The following is a 13,226-nucleotide window of genomic DNA, read 5'->3' as shown; positions in this document are numbered from 1 at the left end:
AGGACACATCTTGTCGGTGCCTTTGGAGGTAAAGTGAAATCTCTGCTGTAATAACCAAATTTAATTCTTTCCTGTTGCTCTGTCGTGTCAAGATACACACCAACAATATTATCAAAAGTACCTAACATGGGCTGCTATATAGACTAAGGTCTGTCCTGCCCTTTCAGTCACTGGAAAGGAAGAAGGACCACATCCTTGGTTGGGCGCACACCACGACTCTAGGACCAGATGGGCAGAGCATCCCATGGAACCTTCAAGAATCTCAGAGCAGCATCACAACATCTTCTAGCAATAAACACTGTCAAACAGAGCCGGTATGGATTACAAGGTCCAGCAAGCAAACAACAGCTGCATGTGTGAGGGTCAGAGGAAATTAAGAAGGTTCAGACAACTTTTGGCAACATAGATCAGTTACAGATAATTCTTGTCAGCAAAGAAAACGCACTTTGGTATACATCACGGAATTGAAATACGTGTTGACATCGTGGAATTGAAATATGTGTTGACGCTGTTGGGTATATGCTACCTAAGAACGCAGTCCCTTTTTCCCAAGGAGAGGCATGAGGAATTATAAAGCCATGCCGATGTTCATTGTCCTTACATCAGTATGACGGCAGCCCTTCCAAGTTAACCCAAAAAGTTGCAATCCAAGGGGTGGATGTGTGCTCTGGGTCTGGGTCTGTCTGTTAGGTCTCCAGAAAGTCAGAATGTGACGTGTACTCTTCAGAGCGGAAGTCTCTGAGCTGCGAACAAGTATAACGCTTAAGTCCAGACCTCCATGGGCACCATGGCTTCCTTGGTTCCAACAGAAGGCAGTAGGTTCTCTTCAGATAAGAAATAAAAGGGGAATTGCACCAAGAACCCACGGATCTTTTTCAGCTCTTCCTCAGCTCTAATGGGATCCTCCTTTGCTAATACAGGCTTGCTTATAAAGTCTCTCAGCTGAATTAAATTGTGTACTTCATCATTGGGAAGGCACCGGAACACCTGATTAAAATGCAAATAGGAAACTGAGTGATAAGTTTAAAAGAAAGCATATCCCCTTTCTGGAAAATACTCATTTTGACAGACAAAGCCTATGTTTTATGAAACATATATTAGTTTTCTGTTACATCACAGACCTGATTGAAGGGTTGTTTCTTTTATTTGCTACAGAGAGTCCTACGTTTGCTTCCATCAAAAAAAAAAAAAAAAATCATAGAGGACTTCCTTGGTGGTTCAGGGGTTGAGACTCTGAGTTTCCATGCAGGGGGCATGGGCTCAATTCCTAGCTGGAGAAGTTCTACATACATGCAGTATGAGAAAAAAAAAAGATAGATCCTATATCTGATCTATGGGGGAGGGGTGCTTCCCAGGTGGCTTAGTGGTAAAGAATTGGTCTGCCAATGGTGGAGACCTGGGCTCAACCCCTGAGTAGAGAAGATCCCTTGGAGGAGGGCATGACAACCCACTCCAGTATTCTTGCCTGGAGAATCCTATGAACAGAGAATCCTGGTGGGCTACAGGCCATGGGGTCACAAGAGTCAGACGTGGGACTGAGTGATTGAGCGCACACATGCATGTTTAATCTGCATTATCCCGTGACCGACCACAGGATAATGTCAACCCAGTGGTGAGGAGATTCATGAGTGATAGCCCGCTTTAAGGTTAATTGTTTTGGATAATAATCATCCCTGAATTTCACTGGAGGTTCACGTCTAAAAGAAAAATTGTATATTTTCTCTAACTTTTTATTTTGAAAAATGTTCATGTCAGTACCTATACTTACAGTTATCAGTTATACATGTATTTTGCTAATTAAAAATAAGTTTCACGTAACACTTCACACCTGAATACCTCAGCATGCATTTCTTAAGAATAAGGACATGTGCCTATGTATCCACAATACCATTCTCACACCTCAGAAAATCAATTTCATGTCATTTAAGATATGACCCATATTGAGATTGATCTGATTATTCCCCAAATGTCTTCTAGAGCTGTTATGCCTCCCAATCCAGGATCCAAACTAGGCTGTGCCCTGCATTTTAAAAATACTCCACACACACGACCTATTTAATCATGGCCTTGAGTCCTCAGTATGAAATATGTCTATGTAGACAATTGTTGTTTCATTAGAAACATGAATTTTTGTGTTCACAGATGAATTTTCTGTGCTGAAGGGAGTCTGGAAGTCAGAAGAAGAATGCCCTCTTATCCTGTTTATGATAGACAGTCACATGATAGAGTCAATGGATCTCAGCTTGAATATTTTCTGTGATAGAAAGCTAGCTACTTCATGACATAGCCTGTTCCAGGGTTGGGGGAGTCTTAACTCTTGCACACCCTTTGTCATCACTAATGGATGGAATGTACTAGAAGAAGCATTTGGCTTCCCTAACAGATGAAGCTGGTTTTAAAACACCTTTCCAAAATTACAACTGTCCAAATGAGGGAGTTTCTCATTATTAATAAGCTTCATCATTAGAATGGATATAATCTACCATGTGCTATGTACTAAATACATTTAACAGATTCTTTTTTATCCTCATGACCACCTCATGAATATTCCCTCCAGTTTATAAGAGAGGAAAGAAAGGAAGGCTCAGAACATGAAATTACTATACACATACTCATACCACCAGCAACTGTGTGAGCTGGGCTGAACCCAGGTCTGACTCATTTTTTGATCCCATCTACTTTTTCTTTTTATCACTAGACATGTGCAAAGTCTGGGTAACCACCTGCTAAGGATGCTCATGATGGGATTCTGGAATCTGAGACCAGAATGCCACTGAAGTCTCTTCTAAACCATAATCCATGGCTCTTTTTGACTCTGTTTTCTTAATGTCTACAAAGAACTATTTGATTATAATTTGGAGGTATGTTGTGTTTTTACACTCGTTAAGAATACTCTGTACCAATAATATGCAGAAATAATGATATACTTTTGTGATGTGATTCAATTTAAAAAGGAGGAGGATACGAAAATCTCACCTTATCATAAATTGTAGCATTTCGAGCTGCTGTTGAAACCCACACCTCCTTGAAGAATTTGTCACTCACTGGATCCTGAATGTCTTCACTGGGGCCAGAAAGATAGCCAAGAACAATCCTGAAATATAAGTGTCCTCCTGAATGAGTAACTGAGACAAAAGCAGTTTGTTTGCAGGCACTGTGTCAAATGGTACAGTAATTCAGGCACTCAACCATACAAGCCTATTTTTTTTTTAAAAAAGGAAATTAAAGGAAGCCATGTGTCCACAAGAGAAAAAGACAGCAGGTACCCCAATGTTCATTGCAGCACTATTTACAATAGCTAGGACCTGGAAGCAACCTAGATGTCCATCAACAGATGGATAAAGAAGCAATGGTACATATACACAATGGAATATTATTCAGCCATAAAAAGGAGTGGATTTGAGTCAGTTCTAATGTGGTAGATGAACCTAGAGCTTATTATATAGATTGGAGTAAGTCAGAGAGAAACAAATATTGTATATTGACACATATATATGGAATCTAAAAGATGGTACTAATGAGCCTATTTGCAGGGCAGTAATGGAGATGAAGACAGAGAACAGATTGTGGACACAGTAGGGGAGGGAGCGCGTGAGATGAGTTGAGAGAGTAGGGTGGGACGAATTGAGGAAATATACACATTACCGTATGTAAAACAGATAGCCAGTGGGAATTTGCTGTATGGCTCAAGGAACTCAAACCAGAGTTCTGCGAAAATTTGGAGGTGTGGGAAGGGGTGGGAGGTGGGAGGGAGGGTCAAGAGGGAGACACATGTATACCTATGGCTGATTCATGTTGACATATGGCAGAAACCAACACAGTATTGTAAAGCAATTATATTCCAATTAAAAATAAATAAATATACAGAAAAAGACTAAGTGTGTGTCTTTATGAAAAAAAGAATCCTAAGTTGCAAAACAAAACAAAAAACCCTAAGTTGTTATAATGCTTGAAAGTTTTAACTGTTAGACAAGAAAGACCTTCATTTCATTCTAAGAGAGTCCTTGTAATTTGGCCGAGAAGGGTGAGGACCTTGGAAGATAGGACTGGTAGTCAAAGAATGTGCCAGCCAATATGCTGAGCCCTTTCCAAAAATGATCTCAGTAAATCCTCAACAGCCTATGAGGAAGTAACTATTAAAAAATTTTTTAAAAGAATAAAAAGGGAACAACTATTATTATTTTCCTTTTACAGAAAAGGGAACTAGGCACAGAAAGTTTAAGTAACTCTTTCAAGGTCATACAGCTTAATAAGCTGTCAATCTGGGACTCCAACCTGGATCACCTAACTCCTAAATCTGTGCTCTTAACCAAGACCCAACCTTCTTACCCCCATTTTTTCCTTCTAACCTTCCCTCTTCCCTCCCTTGGGCCAAGAACTACGCTGAACTCTAGGGTATAGAAATGAACACGAAAGACATGGAGCCTCTCTGGGTGGAGTTATTTTGGTGGGTAAGATCAACATTGAATAAAGAATCACCTTCAGAAGGAATTGGTTAAAATGTGGTAAATACCAGGTGTGTTTTAAGAGTATGAGATGAAAAAAAAAAAAAAAAAAAGAGTATGACATGGGAGTAGCCAGGGAGTCTTTTCCTTCCCCACCTACCATCTTTCAGGATTCAATGCAAGATTGCCTCTAAACAACTTCTTATGGCTCCTCCTTCTCCCATTTCCTATTTCTCCTGGTCAAGCTTTCTTCCCTTGTGCCCCACACTGTGCTTCACATATGCTTTGTTTTTGTCAGAACACCTGCAATATTCATGCACTTTTTGCTTTTAACAGGCCCATCTCCCAGTTCTAGTGCATAGATTCTTTGAGAGAACATGATTTAGTTAGTCTCATATCCCCAGAGTACCTGGCATAAAAGAAGACATGCAGTAGATTGTCTGAGTTGATCAAATATAAACAGAGGACCAGAAATAATAAGAAATTCTCAAGCAAAGCAAGACAAATTTCAGAGGTCATATCTGAAAACGATAAGAGCTCTTGTACTTACATAAAGCCTGAGAGTTAAAAAGCACGTCTATTTTAATGCTGTGAGGTTGATGGTGCATGATTCCCATTTTGCAAATGGGAAACAAAAGGTTGGAGACATCCTATTAGCAGAGCTAGAATCTAAGCTGAGTCCAAAGCCCTTTTCTCACATGCCTGGCAGGTTCAAGGAATAAATACAAAGGCTTGTGCTGCTCTGGAAACAAGTGGAGAAACAGGTTCAGAAGGGTTTTGGCTTTTTTACTGCATGAAACTGGGACGCATTGTAGGTACTGGAGCAAGGAGTGACAGAATCTGACTTACATACTACAAAAACGGCTGCTGCGTTGAGAACAGACTGTGCAGGGCGAGGGCTGAAACACAGAGACCAGCTGGGAGTCACTGCAGTGATCTCGGTGGGAGATGATGGTGGCTTGAGCAGTGGAGAGGAAGGTGGGGAGATCAGGTTTCACTGATGCAGTGGACATAGAGTGTGACAAAAAAAGGCATCAGGATGACGAGGGCCTTGGCTTGAACAGCTAGATGAAGGTAGTTGCCATTAGCTGAGATGAGGAATTCTGTGGGTAGAGTCAGTGAGGGAAGGCTAGGAATTCAACTTTGAACCTGTTGGGACATCTATTAAATATTCAAGTGGTGATACTAAGTAGGCAGTTGGATAAATGAATTGGAGTTTGGGAGAGAAGGTTCGGCTGGAGATGTAATTTTGAGAATTGTCCACTAATGTATACTCATAAAGCCGTGTGATTGAGTATAGACAGAGAAGAGGACCTCAACAGTAGGGGAGGGAAGCAGCAGTCAGTGAGGCTGCAGAAAAGCCAGAAGGTGAGTATCCTGGGCCAACACAGCATTAAATTCTGATGAGAACCAACCGTTGGATTTAACAGGGTGGAGATCACAATATTGTTACCCTCTTAGTATTTAAATATGTAGATTTACATCATCATTTTTAATGACTGCAGAATTTCCAGTTATGTGAAAATTTATTTAACTAGCTCTTTTATTATGACCTTTTGGGTTATTTCCAGTTTTCCATTATTATAAACAAAGCTATAATGAACATAATTTATTCATCACATATAATTACTTTGTGAATTTCTATGATTATTTCACTCAGAGAAATTTAAAAGGTAAAATTCCTGGGTCAAACATTATGTAAAATTTACCTCAGGAAAGACTGTTGCAACACACATAATATTTACCATGTGTGTTCTCCCCAGTCAACTCCAATATTACCAATACCTAAAAAAGCTCAGTCAGATTATGAGGATAAAAAGGCATCTCACTTTAGTTTTAGTCTGCACTTTTTCTATCGTATAAAAATTCTCTGAAAGGGAATTCCGTGGTGGTCCAGTGGTGAAGACTTGGTGATTTCACTACGAGGGTCTGGGTTCAATCCCAGGTCAGGGAACTCAGATCCCACAAGCCAAGTGGTGCAGCCAAAAAATAATAATAAAATTTAAAAATTATCTAAAACAAATGAATCTGGCACCTGGGCTCACTATGATTCTTAGTGTTTTACAACCTCGAAATTCTACTTCTACTTCAAATTTCGTCTTCTAGGTGGTGCAGTGGTGAAGAATCCACCTGCCAGTGCGAGAGAGGCAGGAGACAGGGCTTCCATCTCTGGGTCGGGAGATCATCTGGAAGAGGAAGTGGCAACCCCCTCCAGGATTCTTGCCTGGAAATTTTCATGGACAGAGAAGCCTTGTGGGCTACAGTCCATGGGGTCGCAGAGAGCTGGACATAACTGGGCACGAACACACACGTGCAGACTATACAGGGATCGCTTTCAGAAAAGATCCTAAAGGATGATGTTTGCACACAGAGGCTGCTGCTCCTTAAGACCCAAAGCAAAATGTAACTGTGTCAAATCCGAAGGACAGTGCGAGTTACAACAATAAGCCAATTATAATAATGCCTTTGATTTGGGTCGAGTCTAAGCAGCTGAAAACAGCAAAAAAGAATACTTCTGTGACTTTGCTTTTAAATGGGGGCAAGAGGTGAGGCAATGTGTCTGTCAAGTTATCAGTTAAGAACTTGTGAGTAGGAAAAGTATTTATATAAGCCTATAACAGATAATATTCAGTAATAAATTATCGTGCCTGTCAGTTTAATTATTAAAAATTTATATTAAAAAGTACAGTAAATATAATATGAAGTACCCTGGGTATTTGGGGATTAAGGTTTCAGAGAAAATGAATTTGATTTTGTGCTGATGTGAATAATGGCAATTATTGAATGTTTGTTTACATTATCAGTGGGACAGTAGGAAGGGCACAGAAAATTGTCTGTTCTTTCCACTGCTATGTCTACCACTGTCACTGATTCTGAGCTCTACCTGTGTGGCTAATGGTTTCTGTTGAGTGATGGCTACATCTGTAAAGTCTGGATAATTTTCTAGGACTTAATGAACTGTTTGGCATGTAGTTGTGACATACAGGGCAGTACTGTGATGGTTGATTCTATTTAGCACTGATGTCACAGAGAAATGTGTCTCTCTATTTTTATTCAAAAATTAGCCAGATGGGAAATGGATTGAAGTTGCATTTTTTTAAGGAGGAAAATGGCTCAACTCTAGGTCACAATGTTTATCTTTGAGGTTATTTCCCAGTAAAAAGAGCTAAAATCAACATAAAGTTTTCAGGGTGGTTTTTAATGTATTATTTGTGTCTGCTATTGTGGAAGAGTGAACATGCTTGTTCAAGAACAACTGCTGCTTTAAGACAGTTTAAAAGTTGCCAGGAAAAATAAAGCAGCTTGGGACAAACTTATTACGAAATGTATAGAGTCAGCAAAAAGCCAAAAGGACAAGAGCAAAAATCTTTCAGTTCAGTTCAGTAGCTCAGTCGTGTCCGACTCTTTATGAGCCCATGGACTGCAGCATGCTAGGCCTCCCTGTCCATCATCAACCCCTAGAGCTTACTCAAACTCATGTCCATTGAGTCGGTGATGCCATCCAACCATCTCATCCTCTGTCGTCCCCTTCTCCTCCTGCCAGCATCAGGGTCTTTTCAAATGAGTCAGCTCTTTGCATCAGGTGGCCAAAGCACTGGAGCTTCAGCTTCAACATCAGTCCTTCCAATAAACACTCAGGACTGATCTCCTTTAGGATGGACTGCTTGGATGTCCTTGCAGTCCAAGGGACTCTCAAAAGTCTTCTCCAACAACACAGTTCAAAAGCATCAATTCTTCAGTGCTCAGCTTTCTTTATAGTCCAACTCTCACATCCATAAGTGACTACTGGAAAAACCATAGCCTTGACTAGATGGACCTTTGCTGGCAAAGTAATGTCTCTGCTTTTTAATATGCTGTCTAGGTTGGTCATAACTTTCCTTCCAAGGAGCAAGCGTCTTAATTTCACGGCTGCAATCACCATCTGCAGTGATTTTGGAGCCCCCCAAGATACAGTCTGTCATTGTTTCCACTGTTTCCCTATCTATTTGCCATGAAGTGATGGGACCAGATGCTGTGATGTTAGTTTTCTGAATGTTGAGTTTTAAGCCAGCTTCTTCACTCTCCTCTTTCACTTTCATCAAGAGGCTCTTTAGTTCTTCTTCACTTTCTGCCATAAGGGTGTTGTCATCTGCATATCTGTAGTTATTGATATTTCTCCTGGCAATCTTGATTCTAGCTTGTGCTTCATCCACTCCAGTATTTCTCATGATGTACTCTGCAAATAAGTTAAATAAGCAGGGTGACAATATACAGCCTTGATGTACTCCTTTCCTGATTTGGAACCAGTCTGTTGTTCCATGTCCAGTTCTAACTGTTGCTTCTTGACCTGCATACAGATTTCTCAAGAGGCAGGTCAGGTGGTCTGGTATTCCCATCTTTTGAAAAATTTTCCAGTTTGTTGTGATCCACACAGTCAAAGGCTTTGGCATAGTCCATAAAGCAGAAATACTCCTGCTTCCAGTAATGAAAATCCTAAAGCATTACTGAAGAATAAAAATTTTGAAGAAACTGAAGTACATACCTTGTTCTTCAATAGGATGGCTCAATATTATAAAGACATCAGCTCTTTTTATATTAATCTATACTCCAGTATTCTTGCCTAGAAAATCCCATGGACAGAGGAGCTTGGTGAGCTACAGTCCATGGGGTCGCAAAAGAGTCAGACACAACTTGGACACTAAGCAACAGCAACAATAAATATACTGTAGTCATGATCCAAAAACTAAGGAGGGAACTTGAATAAACAATGTTAAAGTTCATGTGGAAGAATGAATAAGAGTAGCCAGGGTTATTTTGGAAAAAATATACTAATGTGGGGAAGTGGTATGGTAGGAAGGAAGTAGTATTAAAGTGCACAGTGATGATAATTAAAATGATACCACACTGGCATGCAAGCCAACAGAACTTCAATAGGAAGCAGTAGAGAGTACCAGATAGGTTAGGATGTACGGCAATTTGGTACAGCATGAAGAGGCACTGCAGGCTAGAGAGGCAAACAGTACTGCAGTCATGCGCTTCCGGATCAGCTGGTTTCTCCAGCAAAACGAGTTAGAGTCCCTACTTCCTTTCTAACATTAAAATAATTTGCAGATGCTGAATGTAAAATATAGTATCAGGGACTTCTCTGGTGGTCCAGTGGCTAAGACTCCACACTCCCAAGGCAGGGGACCTAGGTTCAATCCCTGGGGAGGGAACTAAATCCCACATGGCATAACTAAGAGTTCACACGCCACGACTGAAGATCCCGTGTGCAACTGAGACCCAGTGCAGCCAAAAAAATAATAAATAAGTAAATATTAAAAAATAAGTAAATATTAAAGAATAAGAAGTAATATTAAACAAGCACTAGAAGATAAAATATAAGGAAATAGGAAATATTTTGTCTTGGGTTGGGGAAGCTAGTCTAAGCATATTTATTAAAATGGGGAGAAAAAAGAAAAAACTGATAGATTTGATTAATAAGAGTTGAAGTTTCCCCCAAATACTATAAACATGATTAAAAAGCAATTGGCAAGTCAGATTTGCAACAAATGGGAGAAAGAAATTAGCCTCTTGTATACTTAAATTCCTTATAAGTCATTAAAAAAAAAGCGAAACATTCCAACAAAATGGACAAAAGACATGAATAGTCTAGACAGTTTACAAAAGAACAAGTACAAATGGGTAATGGATACATTTTTAAACTCTCAAATTGCACATTTTTAAAAAGGGAAAATTCATTTTGAAACCCAACAAATCGGCAAAGCTTAAATAAAATAACCGAATTCAGAAAAGATGGCAGGAAAAAGTCCTCTAAAACATTGTTAGAGATACAATATGAAGTCAGAGGGCAAAGGAAACGACACACTTCGTTTGGCTAGAAATTCCAGGGCTAGGATTTAGTTAAGGCACAATTAAGGAGGTGAGCAAGATGCTTCTACAACCACACCCACTTTTGTAAGTCAGTGATAAATCCGGGTGTTACTGAGGTTCTCCTTAAAGAAATTTTGGCATACTCATATGATGTGGAGAAGGAAATGGCAACCTACTCCAGTGTTCTTGCTTGGAGAATCCCAGGGACGGCGGTGCCTGGTGGGCTGCCGTCTATAGGGTTGCACAGAGTTAGCATATGATGTGATACAATGCAGACATTAAATGCATTACAATGTAGCTATTAAATGCTATAGAACACAGTGACATGGAAAAGTGTGTGCAACATTGTTTAAATAATAAAGAACTTTGTGGAACTACAAGAACCCATTATGTTTAAAAAAAGAAATACAACACAGTGATATTTATGTATAGAAAAAAGTGGAATGAGATACACACCATGTTAAAATTATTAGCCCTGGGTGGTGAGATTACAGATAAATTTAATTTTCTTATTGCTTTTCTGTGTTTGCCAAATTTTCTATAATGAAAATATGTTGAAATCAGAACTCTCTGCCTCTATAATTATTATACATTTAGAAATTTATAAAGAAGCCCACACCTTTAAAGAGAATACTTAAGTTCTCATGGAACTGAAAAGGTATGACATTTATCTCTAGTTTACAGGAGGAAATATTTCTTTCCCTATATAACCTACAGTAGGCAATCAATGGGTTGATTAACAGGATACTAATTTTAAACTCTCCCCTCTAAACAAAACAAATTTACATTAGAAGCTAATTGAAATATCAATAATTAGACAAAAAAATCTTACTGGCAAAACAATTAGTAACAAATGTGAATAAAAACAGAGGTCTGACATATTCCGAGGGATAAATTTGCTGAGTTCCTGGGGCAGAGGGAGCAGAATGAACTGAAGCTTGGTTCTCAAAAGCCAGAGTCTGGAGTGGGTAGGAGGGAAGGGCCTCTAGCATTTGCAGGAGGTAAGTGCTGGCGGTGTGTCTGTCTGCCAGTGAGCCAGTTTCCAGAAGCGACTGTTAACTGGGAAAGGTGAAAACAACAGGACTGCCACCGTGTGTGTGCTGCCTTTCCCCAGAAAGCTTAAAGCACCACCTTTAACTGGGGGCACTTGTCTCGATCTCACCGTAGAGACCACACTGAAATCCCATCCTGGCCAATATAGCTTTCTGTGTGGGCTTCAGTCACTCAGTCGTGCCCAACTCTGTGTGACCCCATGGACTGCAGCCCACGAGACTCTTCCGTCCATGGGATTCTCCAGGCCAGAATACTAGAGTGGGTTGCCATTTCCTTCTCCAGGGGATCTTCCTGACCCAAGGATCAAGCCGGGGTCTCCTGCATTGCAGGCAGATTCTAGAATCATACAATTGTGGACTTCCTGAAAAAGCTTACATGTGGGAGGGTGGTTGGGGTGTTTCATAGACAGTGGGAGCTCAGTGTGTTTGCAGTGACTGGGGAAGAGGGAGAAGAGATAAGAAGCCATTCGGGAAAAAAAAAAAAAAAGCCATTGTGGAGGGAACAGAGAAGTGGCAGGATCTGAGTTAGGTTCTTGAAGGATCACTCTGTCCACTGACACTGGGATACAGGGGCTGGGATCGGGCCAGTTAGAGCCGTGCCCAGGGAAGTTCTGAGGAACTTAACTGAATGAAGGACTCATTTAGGACCACACAATCCTTGGTTCTCAGCCCAGTGCTCTCTCTGCTGGACCACAGATTTGTTTAAAACTCACATCTTGGAGGGGGGTTCATGTTTGGGAACACATGTAAGAATTAAAGATTTTAAAATTTAAAAAAAAAAAAAAAACTCACATCTTCCTGTAGAAGATCAGGAATCTTCTATGCCTGGAGTCATCTCAAATCTGAGAACTGAAGTTTCCACATTTAAATTTAACACCAGTAATCTCTAGCATTCTCCTTTAGTGATTTTAAAAATCATACCCTTGTATCACTGGAACTATTTCAATTTCTAAAAGTGGACTCACTATAAAAAACTTAGACACTAGGTGGTTTGACTTGGTCCTAAATCTATTAATAGATTTAAAATGCTAGTTGTTTTTCTTTTTACACATAAAAATAATAAAAGCTATTAAAATAGGAAATGTTTGTGCCCCACACAAAGCCATTTTGCACCACATTCTGTGTTCTGGGGACACTGTTTTGAAAAAAGAAGAACCTGGAGAGGGCAGGTGTGCTGAGAGTTAAGAGGCTGGGCTGGGTCGCAGTGCCTACTGCAGAGGGACACCCAGCTTCAGAGACCCACCGAAAGCACTGAAGCCGAAGTCCTTGGGCAAATCGACCAGCTTGGTACTCTCTTCCATCCATTACCGAAGGGACTGTCTCCGTGTCCTGCACAATGACAGCCATTTCACTGTCTCGCTTGCCCAGCATGCTTCGGTCATTTATGTTGGCAGAGCCTATAAGGAGAAACAGCGTAACTGAACAATTTTCTTGTCGAGGTAGACACTCTCTTGTCCTCCACACTTGATTCTTCCTTGCTAAATAAACCCTCACTTTGTTTGGTTATCAAGTGTGCGGTGCTCTAGGGAAGCAGTGACCTCCCTAATCCAGGGGTGAATCTCGATCTAAGTCAACGATGGTCATGACATTATTTCTGCCAGCGACTGCTTAGAAATAGGCACTTGTCACGATTCCAGCCATTGTAACATGGAGGCAAATCTGCCAGGGGCTTCTGAGGAAGTTTTCTACTTCTTATTAACAGAGACAAGAACAGGATGTCTCTTCCAGTCTTTGGATACTCTGGCTTGAAATGTTGTATGAAAGCATGATTCTAGGAGCTGTAGCAGCTCTTTTGTAACCAAGAGGACAAACAGATAAGTTAAAGACAGCAGAACAGAAAGAAGAAAGATTCTGGGTCTTTAAGTCACTGAACTAG

General features: G+C 40.3%; 1 protein-coding gene across 1 annotated transcript in view; it reads right to left on the bottom strand.

Annotated features, from left to right (window-relative positions):
* Positions 1-762: 762 nt before the first annotated feature.
* PLD1 (phospholipase D1) overlaps positions 763-13,226 on the bottom strand; it is a 228,823-nt gene continuing 216,359 nt past the window's right edge. Inside the window, exons 25-27 of the mRNA XM_052638648.1 lie at positions 12,594-12,747; positions 2,977-3,094; positions 763-987 (exon numbers count right to left, since the gene is read on the bottom strand). Of these exons, the coding sequence (XP_052494608.1) occupies positions 763-987; positions 2,977-3,094; positions 12,594-12,747 (497 nt within the window). The remainder of the gene's footprint in view (positions 988-2,976; positions 3,095-12,593; positions 12,748-13,226) is intronic.

This window comes from Budorcas taxicolor, chromosome 1 (genome assembly GCF_023091745.1).
Source record: "Budorcas taxicolor isolate Tak-1 chromosome 1, Takin1.1, whole genome shotgun sequence".
In the NCBI taxonomy this organism is placed as follows: Eukaryota; Metazoa; Chordata; class Mammalia; order Artiodactyla; family Bovidae; genus Budorcas; species Budorcas taxicolor.
Note: the sequence above shows the minus strand (reverse complement) of the source record. Positions and strands in the feature narration are given on the sequence as shown.